This window comes from Acipenser ruthenus, chromosome 21 (assembly GCF_902713425.1).
Source record: "Acipenser ruthenus chromosome 21, fAciRut3.2 maternal haplotype, whole genome shotgun sequence".
NCBI classification, from domain to species: Eukaryota; Metazoa; Chordata; class Actinopteri; order Acipenseriformes; family Acipenseridae; genus Acipenser; species Acipenser ruthenus.
This window is the reverse complement of record NC_081209.1, coordinates 27,513,857-27,538,573: the sequence shown is the minus strand read 5'-3', so window position 1 is coordinate 27,538,573 and position 24,717 is coordinate 27,513,857. Positions and strand designations below refer to the sequence as shown.

Genomic DNA, 24,717 nt, shown 5'->3' with positions numbered 1-24,717 from the left:
GTTTTTCTGGTGCTACAAACGCTGCTGTTAATTGATAATAAATAAATAAACACACACAGTAACTTGTTGAATTGGCAAAACAGCCTGTACCGTAATGTTTCAATATTCAGGGTGTTCAAGAAGTCCATTGGCTGCTAAATCAAACCAGAATGATAGTCTTTGATACCTGATGAGGATTACGTTGAGTGAAGAACCTGATGTTGTATTATACAGTTATATCCTAGTGAAGTCCTGCTTATGTGTACAGCTGCTCACAGAACAACAGAAAGAAGTCACCAGCAAGTGACGTGCACTCTGTTTTATTGCAGATCTTTGTACAGGGAAGGCAGGTTTATATACAGCTATACATGAGACACCACACAACTGCTGGGAACCACAGACAGGTTTTGTGGATTATCAATGAGATACAAAGTCTTTCAATTCCGGGTCTCGTTTCGACTGGCCAGTCAAGGTCAGTCCTATTCGTAAACATGTAGTTTAGTACCTTTCTATGGCCAGTCTCTTTAGAGGGGCATGGGAACTGAAATACCCCTATGAAGAGGCCTGGCCCTCCAGGCAGTGTTGAGAAGCTTGCGGTGCCTGTGCAGCACCTTCTGAGTGGCAGGTCCCTCTGAAGCGCAAGGGGGCTCACAGTCCGAAGCTGCAAAGAGACAAATTCAAGGTTGAAGAAAGTTTAGAGCAGCAGAGGCTGGTTTATTTCTAGAGCTTAATTAACAAGAGAAGGGGAGGTAATGCTCTGGAGTGGTGATTAACAACTAGGCTGTCAGGAGGCTCTGCGCTTGAAGTGACTATGGCGTCCCCATACCTGCCGAGCGTACCCCCTGCCTGGGTGTAGTACTTGTTGTAGTCGAGGCGTAGCAGAAGCTGGGCCAGGTCTGAGTTGATCTGATGGTTCCTCACGCTGGACAGGATCTTGAAGAGCAGCGAAGACTGCCGGCTGAACCCCTGAGAGGAGAAAGGAGTTCAAATCCCCTTATTTTATATAGAGGTCATCCTGTATCAAGGGAGAAGTTTTGGACAAAACATTGTGTGCAAGTGGAATCCACTACTGCTCCAAATGTTTCTGCTATTAGTTGGGTTGTTTTCTGTTAGTAGGTGCGATATGATTAAGTACTTATCTTTCAAAAGCACATGTCAAGCAATAAAATATTTGTAATACATCCACTACATAATTGTTGCGTGGGATGATTATGTATTGATCAAGCATTGGTTGTGGTCAGGTAATTAATTATTTGTATGGTAAATTTAGATTTGTTTTTACTGTAGGGATCAGTTTTACTCTACAGCCTGTTGCCAGTGTGACCTGAGACATCGCGTTACCTTGACCAGGATGTCCAGCTGAGCCGTGCCCCTCTCGTCCAGCGGACCCAGATTCTGACTGACCAGCGAGCAGAAACTGTGGCACAGCTCCAAGATCTCATTCAGACAGTGAAACACCTGCAGAGCACAGCGAGAGAGAGGGATGAGTGCAAAACATGGTCCGAGTGCTCTGGAAGAGAGCTGGCAGAGAGGAGGATGAGTGCAAAACATGGTCCGGAGTGATCGGGAAGAGAGCTGGCACAGAGGAGGATGAGTTCAAAACATGGTCCGAGTGCTTGGGAAAAGAGCGGGCACAGAGGAGGATGAGTGCAAAACATGGTCCGGAGTGATCGGGAAGAGAGCTGGCACAGAGGAGGATGAGTGCAAAACATTGTCCGAGTGCTCAGGAAGAGAGCTGGCAGAGCGGAGGTAGCAGCAGTTAGGGAAGGTAAACTACCTAGACTTGGAGTGGAAATGGAGTGAAACAATGGGATAGGATGCTGTGACTGGACGGATGGTAGTCACCGGTTTGAGCAGGATGAAGGACTGGGCCAGCAGGTTGCTAAGGAAGTGGTCGTGCGCCAGTCGAATGCTCTCAAAGTCACGGGTGGAGTTGATCTGCTGGAGGAGCTGGGAAAACTGGGACTCCAACACGTCTACCTGAAACAGACAGGAAATCCAGTCACTGCAGGGGAAGTGCAGGCACGAAGGATGTGCTGATTAACCAGCAGGCAGCAACGCTCTGCTTACCTGCAGGTAATACTGCAGGTTGTCCACCAGGAAGGCCATGTGGTTGCGTAGTCTCCACTTGATGGCGTCGGAGAGGTTTGATTTCAGATGTTTCCGCTGCATCTGCAGAGCCCAGCAGTGTTGCAGCTCCGACTGAACCCGACGCACACTCAGCAGGTACCGGAACATCACGTTGTACCTGAGAGAGACAGAGAGGACAGTGTGGAAAGAGAAAAACCAGATATCTACATCCAGTGAGAGACACAGACTAAGCAGCTACGAGAAAACTATGTTGAACCTGAGCAATCGAGGTGTGTGTGTGTGTGCCAGGTAAATGCTCTCTAACAGAGAGAGATATTTAGAGATGTAGAGACTCACTTCTCCAGCACGGCAGGGGTGAACAGAATGTGGAGAGGCCACTGCACCTTGTAGGCCAATCCCAGCGCTGCCCAGCCAGAGGGAGGGGCTTCTCGGGGGGAGGGGTCTCGAGGAGGAGTCACACCCTCCCGGCTCCCAGCAGCCTCTGCAACGCAAACAGGATCAATTCCTCAACTCTGTTTGAAAAGTACGCACAGTATAAAATGCTTTTGAATCCACTGAAATGGACGACACCAGCAGTGAAGAGCTGTACCTTTGGGCTCCTTCCCCTGATAGTCGATGGTGAGGTGCAGCAGAGGCAACAGATTATCATCGTCCAGCAGTACCTTGTGAGCTGACTGCTGAAACGCCACATTCACATCTAGAGGCAGGGGAGTACCATTATTACAGCGGGAAATACACACCCCACCACTGCTGAGAAACCAGTCCCCCTGGAAAGCCCTTACCATGCTCAGTGACGGCAGTGGGCGGAGTCTTCAGCATGTGCTGGGCCTGGTCAATGAAGACTTGGAAGAGCTCGCCACGCCCCAGCAGGTAGAAATCCTTTACGATCTGTAACAAAACTCAGACAGGGTCACCCCACAGTCTACACAACAACATACCCAACCAGAGATCACCCCCTCCCCATGACCTCCACTCTTACCTTCAGCTGCCCCAAGAGACCAGCCTCCTCCACCATCAGGGTCCAGAGGTGCTGCAGAGAGAAGTACAGTGTGGGTCTCTTGCATGCGCATATGATTTTTTTACTGATGGTATCAGATTTTTTGCAGTTAGCGGTGCTAACAGATACCTCGGCCACCGTGCTCCGGATGCCGTCGATGAGGTTCTCAAAGTCCACTAGGCTGAAGAGCGGCTGCTGCTTGAGGCGGTGGAGCTCCGCGGCAAACAGGTCCTCCTGGTGCTTCAGGATCGAGCCTGCAGGGGGAGCCAGAGAGAGACAGTAAAACAACAGGAAAGAGAGAACAATGTTTCAGAATGGAGCCGGGAGAGAGCGAGAATGTGACAGTCACGTAGTGTTTCAGAATCTGGCTCTCACTCAAGTGGTTTGTTGGGGTGTGTGATTAAGTTCTCTAAAGTGCTTTGAGCTTCTTTCTGTGTGTGTGTGTGTGTGTGTGTGCGCGTGCGCGTGTGTGGGTCTCACCGGAGCGGGATGGGTTCTGGTTCTGGTTCTCGAACATCTGGACGGACTCCCCCACGAAGAGGATCTTCTCAGCGACGCGGGCGGGGATGTAGGAGGGCAGCATCTCAGCGCGCAGGGAGAACTGCTGGAGAGACGGGGCCAACATGTTCTCCTCCTCAATCAGCCGCTGTGCAGACAGAGAAAGGGGGAGGGGGGTTAGGGGCAGTGCAGGGAGGGGATACAGACTGGGTCTGTCAGGGGAAGTGGTCTAGGTGGTATCTCAAACAGAGGGGAGTAGTTAGGGGTTGGTTCTCAGGTTTCCCCTTCCTTCTTTCATGCCTCACCAGGTCCTGCAGTTCTCGGAGCTGCTTCCCACTCAGCCCCCCAATTCCCAGGTCCTCATCATCCTCCTCAGGGGCCGGGGGCCCTCCCCCCGCACTGGGGCCCTGCTTCACAAAGAACTCCTCGCTCTGGTCCAGCAGCAGGCCGTGCAGCATCCAGGCAGCCAGCTGCTTGTACATCACCCCGTGACACACTGCCAGGATCCTGCAGAGCAAGGGGAGCACGTTACACTGCGACACACTGAATTCTACACGCAGTATCGGAACAATGAGGGACCGGCAGTGGGATCTTGGTTTTCTTTGAGGAGGGGTATTAAAGGGAGGGGGTACTCACTTCTCCAGAGCCATGCGCACTGGTGGCAGCCCCCCACAGCTGTGCTTGTACACTGTCTCCAGGATCTGACAGCCGTGGATCTGCACCACAGACAGTGAAAGCGAGAGTGAGACGACAGCGTTATCATTAGCAGGGTTGGGGTCAATTCCTGTTGTTTCATTTCCAATTCCTTTTTAAAATCAATTTCCAGTTCCCATTTCCTTTTAATCAATTCCAACACATCATCGATCAAAACTGCAATTAGCAGTATTCTGTTAAAATGAGCTTCTCACAGTGGCAACCGATTACTTGCATTGAAGTCACTGTTAGTCAATTACATTGTTTCAAATGAATACATTGGAATTGGAACTGGAACTGGAACTGGAACTGGAATTGGCAATCGACTTAAAAAAGGAAATGGAACTGACCCCAGCCCTGCCTGGAGGTGGGTGTGATCGGGGGTTGCAGTCCTTACCTTCTGAGATTTAATGTACTCCACCACCACCATCACAGAGGGAAACAGCAGCTGAAACTGAACCACAACAAACAGCATGCGAATGAACACGGCAACACCACACTGCTAACAATGATCACACAAGCACAACATCCTGAAACCGAAGAAACCAAACACTTTCTGAAATCATTTATCAAAAATCACCTTATCAAAAAAAAAAAAATGTTTTTATTGATTACAAACTGCCGTTTCCAACCTTAATGGGTCATTCTTGTACCGATCAAAATAACACCTTCAATTAGGACTAATGTGCTTTTAGGCACTGGGGATGACATTTTTAAATAGATAAATAAATCAGAGTGAGCATCAGGGTTCTGTGTATTACCTGTTCAAGCATGTAATTGACGTGAGAGATTGAGAGATGTGGATCTGCGAGGAACTGAAACAAATAAAAAAATACATATTCTATTACAGAGAAGTCAAGCATTTCAAACAAATAGAATGTGCTCTAGGTGGTGGGGAAGGCTTCTGTGTAAGAGCAGCATTTCTACGTGCCAGTATGGTCTAGTGGTTAGAACCAAGGGGCTGGAAGGCAGTGTGGTCTCGTGGTTAGAGCTGAGGATTTGGGAGGCAGTGTAAGCCTAGTGCAGGGGTGTGTGGATGTTGGTGCTGGATGGCGCCCCCTACCTCCTGCTCGAGATCCAGCAGGGCCTGGCGGTAGGGCTGCAGCATGGAGTCCAGTCCTGTGCAGAAGGCTCGCAGGTAAATCCCATGGAGTCCGGACTGGCTTGGCTGGGCACCATGGTGCTCCTATGGAACAGTAGCAAGAGAACAGACTTCAAAAAAAAAATGTAATCTCTGATTAGCATAACAATGTTCTTGCAAGGCCCTTATCATTTTTTTGTAGAAGGTATTATCGTGTTGACGCCATTGTAGATTCACTCCCTGTGGACCCTTCCTGAAACATAAAGTGTTGTCAGGTGGGATCCTAATAGCTTCTGCACAGGAAGGGAATCTACAGTGTTGTGGCATGATAAACGGACTACACCTAATACAAATTAGGCTAAGTGTGGAAAACATCATAAAGGAATTGCAAGGGAGTTGTTAATGAGAGTGGAGTGGCTCACCTGCTGGTGCACATGACCCGTGTGCTGCTCAATGAACTCAGTGAAGCGGATGTAGTCCGTTCCCAGTTTGCACAGACGGTTCAGCACACTGGTTTCACTGGGATGGAGGAAAGGTAGATCCTGGGACACCTGAACGAGGAGCGAGAGTGTGATTATGGGCATGATTGACAAAGCTTTTAACGCAGGAGTTTTTTTTAAAGAAGGTTTGAAAGAATGACACATACAATGTAGACTGCATACAGACAGTGATATTTCTCCAGTGTTAATCTGGTCTTAAGTCACTACCTCAGTATCAGGTCTGGCATCCAATGACCTGGACTGCATTGATTTCTAATGATCTGGGAGTTTTCTTTTTTTTTTTTCTTTCAAATGTTTTCTTTATCAGAAATGTTCATCTGCATGATAGGCTGTGGATTAGCAGTACTGGAGACCCATGTCTCCATCGAACACATTGTAAAAGCTCTAAATGTGCTCCAGTATATTCCCTCGTTTTTTAGGAAGCTCTCAATTCCACACCTTGATTATTGGGTATAAACTATCTGTACTATTATATCTGCAGAAGTTAGATTACCATACCAATCTGTACCATGCATGCCGCAGAAACTACTACTGTCTGCAGAATCATACTTGACGATCGGGTGTTCGTACTGTTTTTGTGCAATCGCTCATTATTTACACAGACTCACGCTTAAATGCATCCCTGTTTTGCTTAACGATCTGTGTGCTCTGCTATTCTGTAAGTGTTTTGTTCGAGCTGTCATGATCATCAGAAACCATTTCAGGGTAGTATTGATACCATTTACCTGTAAACCTGTCCGTTTATTGCACGTGAAGATAGTTCCAGGGTACCCGCTTAGAGCCAACAGCAGTTCGTGAATCATCGTGACACCCCGTCTCTGCTGACAGCCCCCAAATCATACGACATATGATGATCGGCAACTACTTCTTTCGGTGTAGTATTTACAACAGCACCGCCAAATCTGCCGCCGCAGCAAGATGATGCTGCATAGCAACATCCCGTTGCACCATGGGACTTGCAGTTTTTTTCTTCTTCTCCAGAGCAGGGTGTGTGGGAGCAGTAGTCCCCTCCCTTAAAAGATTCATAGATTTTTAGGTTAAAATACTGCACTCATGTTAACTAAAACACATTGATAAAATAAATACTACAAATGCCGGGTTTGTTTTCTCTTATTGTTAATAAAGTTTTTGTTAAATGTAACTTGACTACAGTAATGTGTCTACGGGAGATGTAGTCCAGTTACGATTTACCTTCATAGCATGACGGGAGATGTAGTCCTACACTTCGGGAAGTCAGGTTAGTACTGTATCAGCTTTTGTCCACGTTAAACTAAATAGTTTACTTTTCTTGGTGAAATTGATTTTTTTTTTTCATGAATGGAGGTCAGTGTCTGTTATTCTACAACTCATAGTGATGTAGGAAGCGAAATATTAAAGAAAAGTTAGCTTGGCCTTACTTTATCTCGCATCGGCCCAGATATAGCGATGTTTGTGTAGACACAACACACGAATGTCGTTTTAAAATAAATAACTAAATAAATAAATAATTTTTCTCAAGTTCTTGCCACCCATGCGCAATCTATGACCCAGGAGACTCGGAAAGTCGGTTAGATAGACTCGGTGTTGGAACCTTGGAAAGCCCGGTGTTGTATATTATGTGTTAGTACTGCAGGCCTTGTCCGGTGGTCGGGAGCAAAGTATTAAAAACCTGTTCATTGCTTTACCTATGTACAAGCAACGCGGTATACACAGAGCTACTGTATCAATTAACTTCATTGTCATTTATTCATGACATAATGGAAAGCTACACTTTTTGTGGTGTCTGTGTGTCTTAAACAAAGCTGCTAAAAGAACGAATCGTTGTGATTTATTATTACACAGGTATATGTACAGTGGGTATGTGATTCGTGATACCATTGGAGATGGTCTAGGTTTACATGTAAACACATTTATAAGTAACACATTACAGTGTGTCGAAGTAAACTTTTTATTGTTGTTTAAACTGCGATGCTGTTTACATGTTGCACGGTGCCTTACAAAAGCGGTACTGTAGAATTTTGTGTTCTACAATATGACTCTGTAATCGGTTCATTTCAGGACTACTCTGTAAAAGCTGTATTAACCATTGCCATTCACTATCTGCTCGCTTAACATAATCCACCAGACGTCTTGCCTTGAAGTATTTACCATATCTGCAAACACTGTGTTTTGTACAGCATGTAGACATTGAACACCACCTTAAATAAATAAAGTAAAATGTGTTTATTTAGAAATGTGACCACTATTTGTAAGACATTATATATGTTTTTTTTTAAATCGCACAGTTCCAGTATCTCTCCACTAGATGATGATGATGAGTGATCAGGAAAAAAAAAAAAAAATTCCCATTTGAATCAAAGGTTAACAATAATGTTTTTTTCACATTCCTATAGATTTTTTTCTTCTAGCTAATAATAAAAAAAAAGTATTTTTGTTGTAGCTAACAGCCCCTCTGTTGCAGTGATGGCGGAGGGCAGGAGCGGAGACGATGTCGTGTCAGAGTTTCTCCAGCAGAACCCTCACCTGGCGCAGTGGGTGGAGTCTCTGGCAGGGGAGAGCGAGACAGAGAAGCAGTGGAGCGCCCGACGGGAGTTCATCCTTCGTAACATGGAGGGCTTTCCCACCATCCAGCCAGGCAGCCCCAGCCCCAGCCTGGACCGGCTGATCTCGCTCTCCATGGTCTGGGCTAACCACATCTTCCTGGGCTGCCGGTGAGCACAGTAAAGAGAGCAGACGTGTTAATGCACGTAGTTGTTTGTTACTTTTTAGTGTAATTGAACACAATATCATTACTTTAGTAACTGCAATTTTAGAAAACAATTCTGCTGTAATTATAATTGTAATTGACATCAGGTGTGTAAGTGAGTTTGATTGACACTGAGAAAGAGCAAGGCATGTTTGGGAACTTCAGCTGGGTGCCTTTTAATGCGTTTCCAGTTCATATGTGCTTAGTCTTATTGCTTACCACTAGGCTATGCTGCGCTAACAAAGATGCATGGGGGAATCAAAGTCTAGAAAGTAGAAATATAGCAAGTAGAAATGAGGGGTGGTTTACTTTGTGTATTTTGATTTGCTCACAGGTACCCCCAGCCAGTGATGGACAAGATAACCGAGATGGCAGAAGGGATTGCAGTCCAGAACGCTCCCACCCACAAGACTAGAGACGAGATAATGGGCATGAGTAAAGGTAAGGTTGGAACTCTGTGTGTGTTTGTGTCTGGGAGAGTCTTATTTGTCATTGTGTATCTGACTTGAGCAAGCACAAGTATTGTGTGTACATAGACGGACAGAAAAATCAGTGATTATTATTTATTTCTTAGCAGACGCCCTTATCCAGGGCGACTTACAATCGTAAGCGAATACATTTCAAGTGTTACAATACAAGTAATACAATAAGAGCAAGTGATATAACAAACTGTCCACAGAAACATTTCTGCATCTTCTTTAACAGATGCCTCCAAGAAGCCGAAACCAGGAGTTAGTTACAGAGCCAAAACTGGGCCTACACTACAGGCCCCCAAGGAGCACCAGCCTTTCTTCAACCGGCTGTACAAGGCAATTGCCTGGAAACTGGTATCAGCAGGGGGGTTTGGGCCGAACATAGACCACTTTGAGATCCTGCGGACCTGCGTGGAGTCTGCCAAGGCCAGCCTGGGCTGTGTTTTTGTGCCCCTGAAGGATATCCCAGACCTGCCAGCAGGTCGGGCCCAGCAGGGGGGGCTGGTGTGTGAGCTGCGCTGTCAAACTGTGTACCTGGGCACCGGCTACGGGCGTGGAGAGGACAGTGCCAGGGCCATGGCAGCCAAAGAGGCTCTGAAGCTCTTCCAGAGCCGCAAGGTCACGGTAAAGATCTTCCGCCGGAAGTACAGTGGCCGTGATGTTGAGGATTTAGTGCTGCACGACGACCAAATGAGGAACTCTAGCTTTCCCCCTGCGCTGAGCTACCCCTTTGATCCAGAGTAGCAACAGCTGCAGAATCCAGTCCTTTGGAACAGCAGGAAACGCACACACACCTACCTAGAGTTACAAAGAGCATACAGGCTCTTCCCTGGGTCTCACTTACCCTTATGAGGCACAGCAACTGAATACAAGGCATTTGGTAATGCTTTGTAACTCTTCTTGATCCTGTTTAGATTTTCCCAGGTTCTAGTTTCAGCCAGGTTGTATATCTTGCCATCTATTGCACACAGAACACTTACAGCAGACTAGGAGAAAGCAGAGTTTTGATTTCACATTCCCTTTAACTGAAATAATGCAGTCATCAGGAAGTGTAAATCAACAAATAGTACTAAAGTGAAAGGCTCGGTTAAAACGTAATGCCTTCCTGTTTACCAGTGGAAAGTGTAATGAAGACTGCAGTCGGCTCTTAGTCCTTTACTGGACAACTTTTAATACTCATGACCGCCGTGAAGTATTAAGTGATATTTCAGCGCCAACATCGTAGGAAAGTTTCCCCAGCTTATCTTAACATGTAAATGACAAGAAACTTGCTATAGTTTTATTGTTAATGTAAAAGTGAAGACAGTTTTAAGTTTTAACTCAACGGGAGGGAATGTTTAAAATCAGAGAAATATAAAGTGTGTGTGTTTTTTTTTCTTTTAATCAAAATTGGCATCTGTCATTTGGGATAAGCTACATCTCCCCCATTTGGTGCTTCAGAATTGTTTTGTTCTAGCTTAAATGTTTCAGTAAGACTTCTAGTTAATTTTGAGTGAATTTAAGAACTAGTTTAAGAAAAAACAACTATCAGTGTGAATGTATTTATTTTACTTTTTTATTTTTTATTTACATATTTAAATGAATCCTCCAGATTTGTTTCTGTTTGGGTACACACTGAGCCTCTTGGCCACACTTGAACAGAGCACACTAATCGGAAGCAGCCACCAGTGTGTGTACCGCTCTTTCATTTTAAAATAAAAGGTGAGATAAAAGTTTGAGGAGGAGTGTTAAACTTCAAGGATGCTTGGGCTGTATGTTTACCAAGGTACACGCGTTCAGCTTCAGCCACAGATACTAAAAGCATGCAGATATTTGGACACACACATCAGCAGGTAGAGATCTAGCTTCAGCCATTTAACTGCTTGCATTAACAGCATTTTGGTAAATGCACTGACCTTCAAACAATGTGTGACGATGCTTCTGTCTGATTGATCAAATGTAATCTAATCTGGTGTTAACTCAAGACACATGGTCCTGTTTACTGTCCTAGGATTTTGTTTTACCTCTGTAGTAAATCTACAAAATCACCACTAGAAGGCGGCACAAGCTTAAGAACCAATACAGAAAAAGTAAAAAAGTCTAGAGGCCAAAACTGCTCCGTATTGTCAGCGGCTCCAAATGACAGCACCTCCAAGGCTTAAGGCTTGCTTGCAGGGTAATATAGGGAAGATTTGCCAGTTCTAAAATAAAAAAATACAAAAAATGATTAAAGTTTCTGTCTGTTGATTTTATATATATATATATATATATATATATATATATATATATATATATATATATATATATATATATGGGTCTTTGAAGTTTTTGGTTATTACTAAAGAAAACTTATTTTGCAACCAATCTGATAGGATGGCTTTCATCAAACTACCTTTGTAGAAGTTATAAAGGCAGCAAAACTGGATGCATTCTCCTAATAAATGCGTTTAAAGCTGTCACTTTATGAGACCTTTTGAACCCCAGCTCATTAAATTTACTTAAGGTGACAGGAGACGTGTTGCTATCCCTTGGCATGATCTTTTAGCTTTCTGATGGGAGATAGAGCTGTCCAATCCTGTTAATGTTACTGAGAGCTGTCGGGTTGTACCTTTGTGCTGGCAGCTAATATTAAGAGTGATGTATTTTTCGGACCGTCACAGAGCTGAGATTGTTTTTAAAATATTGCTATTAATGAACAGAATGAAGTCCAGCAGCAGTGAATGTTTCATTCTGTAGTAACTGCATGCACAAGGTGACAAGTCAGATGGTAATTCCTTGGTACTGTTGTGCAGAAATATATTCAGCAGCAGATTGATGGAAGCTGGCAGGTGGCAGCATCAGCTGATGGGCAACATATTGGTATTCATGTTGTTACACACACAGGGTTCAAAATACCTGTTGAGTTATTAATGGGGTTTTCACAGCAGCATTTCAAGGTATAGTCACTCTGTTGACTAACTTTGAATTAAGCTTGTATTGGATCTGTGGTGTGCCTTCACTCTCTAGCAATTCCCAGCATTTTCTTCTGCAGTTCTTATTATCAGAGGAAGAGCCCTGACCCACTTTAGTTTGTATAATGTTTGTCAAATAAAAGAAATCATCTTTCAAAGTGCTTGTTGCCATCTTGAAGATGTCAAGAGCAGTGCTGTGAGGGTGTGACTTTTTTCATCTACAGGTTGACCTGTTTCCTGACAAATCAAAGTGCTGTACTTTCCTGACCAGATAACTATATACTAATAGGGGGGAGTGTAAGGAAACTAATTTGAAGTCAGCAACTGAGTGTGCACAAAACTAATTGCTATGTTAGTGCATTTCCATTTGTGGATTCCAATATTCAAAAGTTACGCACGTACAGCTTAAGCATTTATCGTTAGACACAACAAATGTGGCATCTAGTTATAAACAGAAGTCATATAATGATCAGTGGCTTAATGTTGTGTGAGAAAGCTCAGGTACGGAGATGCTAGCACTGTCTTACTGCCTGTATTATAGATCTTACCAAAACGTTTGGGTGAAGCTGAACTTGGTTTTTGCAAGCTTCAGTGTTCTGATTAAGGTCAGTCAAATTCCTGCACACCGCTCAGAGCCTTGTCTTGACAGCAGCATACCTTGCAGCTGTGCTCAGCACAGTGTGCTTCACAATCTCTGTTTAACCTTCATCAATCCCTGCAGGAGGCTGTTATACTGTGCATGCTGTGTACACCACACCCACCCACACACAAAGGTACTAGAGACTTCCTTCAAGCAGCGAGAAACTATAACATTCTCAGTGATCAGGAACGGAATGAAGACAATATTAAAATGTAGAGAAAGTAACATTTAATACACCTGACTGAAAATCATTACTTGCTTTTGATTTTACTCTGAGGAACATGCATCTGATTTAGCAATGTTTTGTAAACATGTTTTTTATTTTTTCGTAAACAGAAACAATCCATGAGTGACAAATCTGTAGCCTCGGGGTTTATTGAAGTATTAGATTTGACATGAATGTGCATCACAGTGTATTAAATATGGATGTGTATACTGTAGTATAAAACACAGCAAAACGTTCTGCTGAAATAATATTTTCTGATCTGTTTTCTTAAACATACAGCCCCCACTATCCTGCCTGCATTTTAGGTTCCTCCTTCTGACAGCAAGTGGCTAGATCAACCAGAAGACAGATTGAGACTCTGGATAAATGGCTATATGAAACATTGCACCACACAGCTTGATTAGACCAATAGGCAGATACACAGTCAACAGCACTTAGTTTGCAGCAAAGCTCCTTGGTTGCAATTCCTGCTTTATTAGACGTGGTATTCTAGGGGACAATTCCATTTACAAGCACCTACTCTGTATTTCTGTGTCTTTGAACAGATTCAGGAGTATTTGCAGAAACGGTTGCCTTTATTAAGTAAGATAGATGCAGTCCAAAAGACCATGTCAACCACAAAAAATCAGCAACCACATTAACAATCAGCAAAAGGCTGAATGCTTTTTAAAAAGTTAGGAATGCTCAATTGATATTGATAAAGAATTATTTTTAGTACTTTCGTTTTTTTTGTACCTTGATATTTTGCGTCATAATGTTGCGTCGATTCCACAGTTTTGTTTATATTTGTTATATGCTGTATAGGAATTTCCAAATATCAGTAAAACAGAAACAATATGGTATTCATATTATAAGCACTCGCGCTGGTGTCTGTATTGGGGGCTGCACTGCTTCTGTGAGGTCAATGAAGGTTAAAGAAAGATGGTGAGCACACTTGAGAACTCTGTGCTCAAGCACAGCTGCAAAGGAAAAAGTTGAGTGAGGATGTTTTCCAACTCAGCCAATTCAGGATACAGAGGAATAAGGAATTGATAAAGTGGGGTACTTTTGACATTGTGTAGAAGAGATGTATCTGGAACAGAATCCTCTCCTGATGACAGGACCACTTCTCCCAGAACATTAGGTAATTGATTGCTATCTGATTTCTGTTCATAACTAGATACTACATTGTTATTATTATTATTATTATTTATTTCTTAGCAGACGCCCTTATCCATGGCGACTTACAATCGTAAGCAAATACATTTCAAGTGTTACAATACAAGTAATACAATAAGAGCAAGAAATACAATAACTTTTGTTCAAGCAAAGTAAAAGTGTGACAAACCACAATTCAATAATACAGCAGATAATAGTGATAGTTACACCAGGATATGATTAAATACAAAGTACTACAGGTTAAACACTTGGCAGATTACAGTATTCTGAAGTACAGGATTAAATGCAGTAAAATAGGGGGCAGATAAGAGCAAAATAAAGCACATTTACATGAAGGGTGATAGTGTCCCAGGATACAAACAGAGGAGTTCTACAGGTGCTGTTTGAAGAGGTGAGTCTTAAGGAGGCGCTGGAATGTGGTCAGGGACTGGGCAGTCCTGACATCTGTAGGAAGGTCATTCCACCTCTGCGGAGCAAGGGTGGAGAAGGAGCGGGCTCTGGAGGCAGGGGAGCATAGCGGAGGTAGAGCTAGTCTTCTAGTGCAGGCGGAGCGGAGAGGTCGAGTGGGGGTGTAGGGAGAGATGAGGGTCTGGAGGTAGCTGGGTGCAGTCTGGTCAAGGCATCTGTAGGCTAGTACAAGAGTCTTGAACTGGATGCGAGCGGTGATCGGGAGCCAGTGGAGCGAGCGGAGTAGTGGAGTAGCGTGGGCGAACATTGTTGTGTCTAATGATAATGTTTAAGTTATATGCATGTCATTTTTGAATCCTTGAATCAATAAATGGAAACTTACTAACATAGCAGTTGGTATTGTGCGGACTCATTTACAGATGTCAAATTAGTTTCCTTACAGTTGTGATGATGAAAAGTGTCTACAGAGGAAGGCAATAGGAACCAGCCACTTCAGAGGTAAGGGATCATGTGCATTGAACTCAGGGTATTTGTTGAAAGAACATGTAAGGAAATCTTATCCTGCCTGCAGCTTTTTGAATTCCTCTCATAGCTCGGACCGATACAACATGAGTTGTGGCTGGATAATAATGTGTTCTGTATCCTCAGTTTTTGAGTTTCAATACCTGATGATCATTGAGCATTGCTTAAAAATATGACAGTGGCCCCTATTTAATAAGTCAAAAACAAAACTAACCTCAAATGAAAGCAAACAGATGGCTAGGCTGCCCAATGGATATGCGAAGAGGCAGGAATGGTAATCTCATTTTATCGGCTTGGTACCAGTAGCCATGAAAGACAGGAAGCCCCCCTGGCAGAGCTGGTGCAGGACCAGGTGATGTCACTGGCACGTCAGCCACTTTATTTCTTGGGCTAGTTCTAGCACCAGAGTGTCACAACCGCAACCCTCATTATACATGAAACAAGAGAGGGAGATGTAGGTGTAAACTGAGAAAAACAGCTTGATCAGACAGACAGACAGACAGTCAGGCAGGCAGGCAGGCAGGCAGATATAAAGCTAATGGGTAGGATAGTAAAGGCTGTGAATGAATATGTAGATTCATAACAAGTTAAAAGTTGTTTAAATTAGCAGAAACACAGCTACGTAATAGAACATGAGAACATACAGATCAAAGGTAGACAGAGTTTCGCTGGGAGCATACTAATTTGTGAAAAGCTTTTTATCAACACTGCTGATTAAATTACACAGAAGGGAAAGTGAATAAAAATACAAGCTGGCTTAAAGCTTTCACCTCTTAGTCAGACTTTCTCTCTGCTATGTTGTAACTGCTGCTGTGTCAAAAAAAAGTATTTTATTTACATTCAGCTTTTAAATAAAAACTACCCTTTCTATCATCTTTAACAGAGATATCCCTGTCGATTCTTAATGTTGTAGTACCACACAGCGCCACCTACAGATCAAGATGTCCTGCATAGTGTTATGACCTGACTCAGACCTTTCCCCAATGGGGCAATCACATCCCAAAAACTGTTAGGTGTCTGGAGCACTGAACACTGCCCACACACATAAGCAAATGACATCCCATTAACTTCTTTAAGAGTTACTGTGTGCCTTAGGAACTGTGAGAGGGAGAAGAGGGTTGAAAAGGAGAAGGCTGGCAAAGCAGCATTTTTTATTGAGCCAGACCTTCCTCCACTCTTTACCCTGCAGGGGCCTCTTCTTAAAGTACTGAAACATTAACTTCCTCTTAAACACTGAATGTTCTCAAACATTCAAGCGGCACATAGCTCACCAATTGCAGAATGGCTGTTCCAGCGTTTGCCAAAGAGATTTTAAATCAGTGCTTTTCTTTCTTTCATTTTTTTTTTGAATATGCCAAAGCTGTCTCTCAAGATATTTCCCAAGGTAGCACATGAAAGACTGCAGAAGAAGAAAAGGCCTTCCTCATCTATTTGGTATGGTTTTCTAAAAAGGGGGGAAGAAATCATGTTTTGAATTAAGTGATTTTTTCTTCCTAACGTTAGATATTGTCAGATGCACAGCAACAATAAAGAAAGCCTACAGCAGGGTTTAGTGCAGTGGGAGGCAAAGGAACAGTGCACTTTGACGCAGAGACAGAGGCACAACAGAGGATAAACCAACTCCTGTCAGATTCAATGAGACTTTGGCTGCTGTTGGTGTGATTAGAAGTATAAAAACATCCTATGAATTAGAAACACTAGATTTAGTCTTAAGTGGAAGAGCAGAGAGCAACCTTATACTGGAATCAGGGTTAGTGTCTTAGAGTGATGGCTGTGGGGATATCATTCTTCTTTACCCAGTGTTGGGAAAGTGCCTGGTGTGTACTCCAATCCATTAGTGATGACTGCAGACGTTAAGTGATAATGGAAGTCTATTTGTGAACAATGCTGATTATTCAAACACAGTTCTGCTGCTTGGGGTCACACTGTAGTTTATTATACTGTGTATATTGTATATGGTAAAGTATATAGCTTGTTAAAGAAAATTTGAACCAAGAGATGCAGATTATTTTGGGCCAGCCCATATATATATATATATATATATATATATATATATATATATATATATATATATATATATACACACAAGTTTCATTCTTATCTGTAAATAGAAATCTTTGTTTAAATGACAATGCTATACCCAGATTTGACTTGTTCGTAATAGATATGCCCCGAGCTCACACTACCTGTGCACTTTCACATGTTGGCCGGGTTCTGTTTAACAGCCTATGATATGCAAGTGAAGATGTTTGTACAGCTTAGTCCAGAGGTTTGCACACTCGTTTCTGCAATAGCAAGGCCCTGTCCCCATGTGGGGGAATGGTATACAATGGCAGAAAAATAAATCACTAATTATTATTCTCTTTTTCTTTTTTTGAGAAAGTGCGCTTGGCATTGTGACAGGAACCTACTTTGTTTTTTGCTTTTGAATGGCAGGCTCAGGGCTCCAGCTTCCATTTGCTAGTGAGTCATTCAATGGGAGATAGCACTTATACTAATAACTAGTCACTGTTTGTTTTTTTCAGTAGACAAATAGCTCAATGCTTCAGTTGTGTTTATTTTATGTTCCAGATTTGAAATCATTCATTAACAATTCCAAGCTTATAGCGAATATGTTGTGTACGTCACAAAATAGTCATATATTTAATGAATATCAATTATTTTGACAAGTGCTTCTGAAAAAGAACAGCACTGTGGCATAGTTTAGGCTACTCTGCGTTTGTGCCTTATATTGGTTCCTTAGGGCAATTTCTGAAGCCCTTATTTTTCTCCATGAATAACCATTAGCAGACAAAGCAAAAGCATAACAAACAAGATTAACAGTTGGTTATGATGTGCCAAATATAAAACCAGAGGGGCACAAAAACACTGAAGGGTCATATTTGGAATCCTTCAATGCTGAAGACCTGCTTGCATTCAATCATATATATATATATATATATATATATATATATATATATATATATATATATATATATATATATATATATATATATATATATATATATATATATACACCTTGACACAAAAGGACACAATGTCATCTTAAACTGTTATTGTTGCTGTTGCTATTCCCTGCTGTGTATCTGGAACACAAGCCTTGTTGGCAGTTTGCTTTGTTTACATGCCCTGAAGATGGTTCGGCTGATTTTTTTTTCTTTTTTTGTATTAATGTTGTGCACTGTGTTAATGCCACCAAAATAAGTGATCTTTGAAATATCTGGTTGTAAGAGGATGTCCTAAATAGATTTTAACCTACCAGTCTTTATTAATTCATGGCACCTAATTCAGTTATAATGTGTTTTAGGTTTTTACCCACGACACACACAGAATAAAGTGACCACAGACTACTTTACAAAACAAGATATAACTTTGTTTTATTTTTATTTTGCATGTCATTGTTTTAGTCAGGGAAACATATAATAAACAATAAAATATATCAAGGAATCTTTAGAAGCTGCTAAAGTCCCAACAGTCTTTCATGACTGAATCCGTGTCATTCTCTTGATAACTTTTGGTTTTGGATCCTAAAAATAGATGTATTTAGGTATTCATTTTTATTTTCATTGCTATATATATATATATATATATATATATATATATATATATATATATATATATATATATAATCTGCTACAGACTTTAGTTTTGCTTCTGTTCTTCACAAGCACTTCAACAGAAAGAAATTGCAAATAGCCCCGCGCGGACAGTCACACAACTTGCCGATCCGCGCTCCTTTTCTAACGGCGCATTGCTCTCTCACATCGCACTAGGATAGAGAGAAAGAGAGAAAGAGGGACATCTCACAAACACAGCAGTCAACAGCACACAAAGCAAAGAAATACAGCGCTCGAATAATATTTGGTGCTGGGTTAGACAGCTACAGGGTTTGTAAACTCTTTGAAAACAGGGCTACGCAGGTTTTGCGTTGAGGCTTAGCTTCGAATTACGGAACCCATAATGGTTCTATTTTGTTTCATATTGAACCCAGTACATATGATCGTGTTGTTGCTAAGAATGGTTCTTTATAGAACCTAAATAAAAGTCAACCATATAGTTCTAGAACACCCTCTTTTCAAAGACGTACGGGGGTCACAGAAACAATATAAATAACGTATAAATGCAATACACTTGATTTTGTCCTTAGGTAGGGTTACCATGTGGCTCCAGATTAAACGTACGCTGTGAGACGGGATTTCAAACTTGCCCCTAAATTGAAATAAATGAAGGTGTAAATGAACCATCCTTAGCTACAATTAATAATGGTGCTTAAATTCCCACATGCGCGTCAAATAATTGTATTATACTAAGAATGAATTGCAGCCAGTCGCTATTTTTTTCTGTTTGTTAAAATTCAATCGCCAGTATTATTCTGCAAATACAATCGCATCATCATCTCGTTGCTCTATCGATAAATGAGCTATTCGTTCATTAAGATCTGATCAGAAGCAGCTGATCAGTGTGACTTGTTTGCTGCGCCCAAGCAATTCCACCACAGCAGGATTAATCTCAGCAAAGGTGGAGCTGATTTATACGTGAATTACTTTCAATGTAGGGGGAATTTTGAAATCCCGATCTGTCTCAAAGCGTTCGGTTAATTTGGAGCCATATGGTAACCCTACCTTAGGGATCTGACTAACCTCCTGATCCCCACCATTCCATTAAACTTATAACGAAGAGCTCTGTTCACATGCGTGGGAAAGTTTGTTTCTATATATACATGCATATAATATATACCTAGAAACGTTATTAACCCTAGCACATAATAGAAAAGTAAGTGATTAAATAAATATATACGCCGCCTGTTTATTTATTGCATTTTGTTAAACATAACATTATACCAGTCAAATCTGCCCTTAGCTTGTGAAATGCATTGATTCCCCCTCGCTGCACCTGCCCTATAACAAAGCAATGCAGGTATAGTTACCGTAGGAACTTGTCCGAATTTCTTCTCCCATGCAGGGACTCTTTTACTCTGAAGTTTTTCCAGAACTTCTTGCAAAGCTCCCAGCTGTCAAAAAATATGTGGTTGTTAAACTGAAGTAATGTAATGTTGTTATATTAAATCACCACACGCTGGGTTGGTTGATTGCGTTCATTTGGTATTTTCGCATGCATTACAAAGTGTTTTAATTAACGCAGAGAGTGTTTAATTAAATAAAGCACGAAGTCTGTCTTAAATGTCTGACTAGTTAAGAGCAACTACTGTGTTTCGCGTATACAGGTCGTTTTCCATCTGCGCCTTGTCGTTAGATTCCAGTAGAATACTAAACTAGAATTGAAAAATAAATACAAATACAAATAAAACTTCAATAACCTTTGAAAACATCACTTTTTAAAAGTTGAACTTACAAGTTGTTTTTCGTTTGTGAGATTGGGATCTTTGCGATAAAAATCAGTCAGCCCTCTCGTCTCCAAGTCGTTCAAGTCGTTCGATTCAGCACCAGAGGTGACGGACAGCAGCACACAGCAGACCACGGCTCTCAACCACAGTCGGGAATTCTCCATGGTCCTGACAAAGATAGCGGGGTGCAAGCAACGCAAGTGGTTCTGTTCGTCTTTATCAGTGACTGTGTTTAAATACTCAGTGTCGAGGTCCTGTCGCTTTTATCTCTCCCACATGCTTCTTGTTCATAGGCATCTGCTCGCCCCTCCCATCATGTTGATGCCTTTTTAAAGACGTAAGAAAATTGCATGGGTGACTCATGTCGTTAAACTTGTTGAAAGAAGTTTTTTTTCTTTCATTTTCTTTATATAAATAATGTATTTCTAATTCCGCTGGCAATTCTCTAATCTTCGGGCTAAACCGCGAGACGTGCATAATGTCATTCATTCGAGAACAGGACAAGAAAAATATCTAAACCATAACAACATGGTTTGTTGTTCATGGTTCCAATTATATCCTGAGTGATGTTTAAATTGAAAACATGCACATGCCTTCGGGAGATTGTTACCAGATATTGTATTATTGGTTGAAATGTAATTGTGTTTTATATTCATTTAATATCAAACATAATTTATATTAATAATTGAAATGGTATTATTGAAGCCTGTTCCTATTAAATGTTGGGCGCAACTAAGGCGTGATTTACGAAGCAGGAAAAAGTAATAATGTTCGTTCATTGGCTATTTCTGATGTCCTAAAGGAAGGTTATGAAAGACAACACATTTGTAAAGTAAACCTATGAACAAAAGTCGTAGTAACCCATTGTCCTTAATGTACGTTTGCTGTAAGCAAGGACTTCTGTGATCATAAGTGGTTAGCTAACTAGGAGTTTGACAGCATCGTTTGCAGCTGTGCCCAGCCTGGCAAACAGCACTGAAACGAGGAAGATCAGCTTTTACGCACGGAGAGCTTACAAATCATCCAACAATAATTGCATAAACTGCAAAACTGCACTTGATACTAGTGCTCACCGTGCATATTGTATAGCAATCGACAATAATAATTGAACATACCGTGCAACAGAAGCTTGATTTTACATAACCCCTAATTAAAGGGTTCCATATATGACGCACGCCATAAAGATGACCTATACATCACTGAAATACATACAGATATTAAGGAAAGGGGTTTACCCTAAAGCGCAATAAGCAACAATGTTGTGAAAGACACACAACATTTGGGTCTTATAATGTGAGTTCTGGGTTTCTTGTGGCTCTTTTTCTTAACATAAACAAATATATTTTGGAGTGAATCATGAAAAAGCTATATTAATATTTTTCTTCTCGGGGCTGTGTGTGTGTCTATGTTCATATGTGGTGAAGCAATGTTTTCTGGACAAATGCTAATGGAAGAAAGTCTTTCGAGCTTTGCATGATAATTTAAATAAATAAGTAAATAAATTATAACTAGATTTCAAGGCATTGAAACACAGCAGCTTTCATCTCGTTTATTTCTTTGGAGTGACGGATTGAGTCTTTATAAAGAAACATGTTGCAGAAGGATTACGCATTATAGATTCGCCCTTGATTGGTTGTTGAAAGATGTTTTAGCAGGATCTTTAACGCCTGTCTGATCATCACGCTCGAGCCATTGGATAGGTTATTTTCCTGACCTGACAAACGGATTCCGATGTAATTCATCTTACCCTTTCCGCTCGCTGTTCAGGACAGCTCGCCATATTATCAACAGCCAGGTTTTCTAATCGCATCTAATGGTATCCGGGCGAGGGAGCCTGCGTTTATCTTCAAATGATTGCGGTGAAACACAGTCAATAGCTTGTCAGACAACACCACGGTTATGTTAGAACACGTAATTTGAAGCTATAAACATAGCCTACATATTACTTTTCTCGCAATTTAGTTTTTAAATACATAGGTCTTTTACGTCATAGTAAATTATTATTATTATTATTATTATTATTATTATTATTATTATTATTATTATTATTATTATTGTTGTTGTTGTTGTTGTTGTTGTTGTTGTTGTTTCTGAAAGGTTGTGCATTATAATTACATGAAGGTGTTACAAAAACATTATGATTTTCATATGATAAATTTCAAACGGCGTTGGCAGGCACACACGGAGCGGCCTTGACCTTACCACAAATTCACAAGGCTCGCGGTGAAGCGATGGGTTTTGACAGGGCACCATGTCTTGAGGCGGGTCAGAGACGTAACAATGTATTATAAGGAAGAGTTACCGTTAACGCATTTGCTGTGCTTCACTGCACTTTGCTAGGCTTTTGCCGTAGTGTACCGCAGTACATTTTTTTAACGGTTCTGCCGCCGCCAGTCCCCCAATCCCCGCTCTGTATCTCACCCAGACCGCCTCTTGCACCGCATCCTTAGATCATTAGAGACAAAAACAACATAAAAAGTGCGGTCCTTATAAGACGACGGGAGTCAACTTGTTCAAGACCATTAGTTCAATGTCCAAGGGAAATGTTTGATCTTATATATGATATGTTTGCAGCTAAGCCCTTTCTCTGAAGAATTTCCACTAATAAAAAGAATAATGTTCAGCTGACCTCCCATTGTCACTTACAAAAACACTGTATTCTAACCAGGATGGTGTCCTTCACTGTAGGATAGTTTTAGCATATCTAATTTCTGTGTTTCCCCTTGAGTAAAATTATTACCTGCCTCTACTATTATTACATTTTTTAAAAATCATATTACTGTACTATAAATTATTTAAAAAACACACACACACACACAATACATATTTCACATAAAGTATGGTTATTTCTTAACCACAGGTTTGAGACAAGGGTGGCGAAGATCACTTCAATGAAGGTAATATAATCCTTTAACCAAATGACTTTCCTGCTTGATTTCACCCAGATCTATATACATCAACGCCACCTGCTGTTCATTTGATATAAACCACTACACTAAACACATTGAAATGAATAGATCCACAGAATAACAACGTATAACAGGCAGATTTGGAGTGCCCCCAAACTGTGGATAGATTGGATAGAACAATATTTAACTAGAATCACCACAGCTTGATCACTTTATGTACCATTGTGACTAAAATACTTTAAATCTTAATTCAGCGAAGTACAGATACTGGCCTCTGATCGCTAAAATGAATAGGATGTTTCTGTAAGGTATCATCTTTTATTTCAGAGCAGCATCGCTAGTTAGATATCTTTCTACCCATACACCTCTACAGGTAAGTAACTCTGCAGCTGTTATCAAGTGTGTTCTCTCAGATCCGATGCCTGCAGGGTTGCTGTTAAGGACATCCCACTCTATTACAAGGTGAACAAGTCCAGACATGCTCATTATGTTGTCCAACGTCAGAGCTGTAAGATATTTCAACAAGAATAATTGAGTTTATAAAAGGAATGCAACTCCTGAAAACATACATAATTCACCACATTTGTCATTGTGCCTGGAGGTGTCATGCTATCTTGTTTTTATTTCCTTTATAATTTTTAATACTCTTTTTTCTGTGAATACATATGAAAAATTGATATTTTAATTGAAGAATTCAGCTATGACATATTGAACCGATTCATTAAAAAAACAGATTGCTTCTGCAGCAGTGTGTGAAGATTTATACAGAACAGGCTCTTGAACAGCCACAATGACAGAGCTGCTGCTGGGTCTTTATTTTATCAACCCTTGATAGGATTCTAACCACTAGACCCCCAGCATTAATCACTAGACCACACTGATTCCCAGTCAATTAGCTCTTACTGTTTGACCACACTAATCCCCAGTCCCTCAGCACAAACCAATTGACCACATTAATTCCCATTTGACCACACAGGTTGAGGGTCTCTGAAATGATCTCACAGCCCCAGAAACCTGGTGTGTAAACTCATTATCACTTTCAGATCTTACTGAGGCCACCAGGGGTTTAGCGCAAAGGAAAGTGATTATTATCACAAAGCCAGAGTACTCAAATCATGAGCGCTGCACATACACAGGCACAGACACTCACACACACACACGCTACACACATACTGAGGTGCGCCAATCAAAGTCAGGGTCTGGCATACTTTTTATCAGGTACTTAAATGTAATGCTGAAACTCTTCCTGTGAGTGAATGGAATTACTATTTAAAAATTCTCATGGAGCCTGAAATGGAGGAGCCCTATTCTCAAAATTGAAATCTCAGATGGGTTATAAAGCATCTCCCAAATCCGTTTGTCAATAGCTCATCTGAGATAGCTTCATATTTTCAATGTTATGGAACCAACAACCGTCTATAACAGTTTCATGAATGTCAGATCTTTATGTATTCATCCAAATGTTTGTTGGTGTTTTCATTATTCGCTTTCAAAGTGAGATGTATAGGATGTAGACACAGCAACACACTCTACACGTATATAT

General features: G+C 41.4%; 3 protein-coding genes across 5 annotated transcripts; 1 reads left to right on the top strand and 2 right to left on the bottom strand.

Annotated features, from left to right (window-relative positions):
* Positions 1-283: 283 nt before the first annotated feature.
* On the bottom strand, positions 284-6,769 carry LOC117428467 (gamma-tubulin complex component 4). The gene is made up of 18 exons (XM_034047508.3): positions 6,565-6,769; positions 5,762-5,890; positions 5,322-5,444; positions 5,020-5,073; positions 4,656-4,712; positions 4,202-4,281; positions 3,871-4,072; positions 3,548-3,713; positions 3,197-3,321; positions 3,050-3,100; positions 2,853-2,958; positions 2,660-2,767; positions 2,407-2,551; positions 2,050-2,227; positions 1,825-1,959; positions 1,321-1,437; positions 806-945; positions 284-640 (listed from the first exon to the last, which is right to left on the bottom strand). The coding sequence occupies exons 1-18, from the start codon at positions 6,640-6,642 to the stop codon at positions 628-630; spliced, it is 2,007 nt and encodes a 668-aa protein (XP_033903399.1). The 5' UTR covers positions 6,643-6,769; the 3' UTR covers positions 284-627.
* Positions 6,770-6,914: 145 nt separating this feature from the next.
* LOC117429692 (CDKN2A-interacting protein-like) lies at positions 6,915-11,240 on the top strand. Of its 3 annotated transcripts, none has more exons than XM_034901684.2 (4): positions 6,915-7,076; positions 8,259-8,529; positions 8,899-9,005; positions 9,270-11,240. In XM_034901684.2, exons 1-4 carry the CDS (start codon positions 7,040-7,042, stop codon positions 9,779-9,781), a joined length of 927 nt encoding a protein of 308 aa, XP_034757575.2. In that variant the 5' UTR covers positions 6,915-7,039; the 3' UTR covers positions 9,782-11,240. The 3 variants fall into 3 exon arrangements, with proteins under 3 accessions (XP_034757575.2, XP_034757576.2, XP_058851352.1); XM_034901685.2 differs by having other exon boundaries at positions 8,280-8,529; positions 9,270-11,239; XM_058995369.1 differs by lacking the exon at positions 6,915-7,076 and adding an exon at positions 7,083-7,162 and having other exon boundaries at positions 8,280-8,529; positions 9,270-11,239.
* A 7,255-nt stretch (positions 11,241-18,495) lies between these two features.
* LOC117428548 (cocaine- and amphetamine-regulated transcript protein-like) lies at positions 18,496-20,534 on the bottom strand. Its single transcript, XM_034047666.3, has 3 exons — positions 20,274-20,534; positions 19,849-19,932; positions 18,496-18,690 (listed from the first exon to the last, which is right to left on the bottom strand). The coding sequence occupies exons 1-3, from the start codon at positions 20,427-20,429 to the stop codon at positions 18,583-18,585; spliced, it is 348 nt and encodes a 115-aa protein (XP_033903557.1). The 5' UTR covers positions 20,430-20,534; the 3' UTR covers positions 18,496-18,582.
* Positions 20,535-24,717: the final 4,183 nt, after the last annotated feature.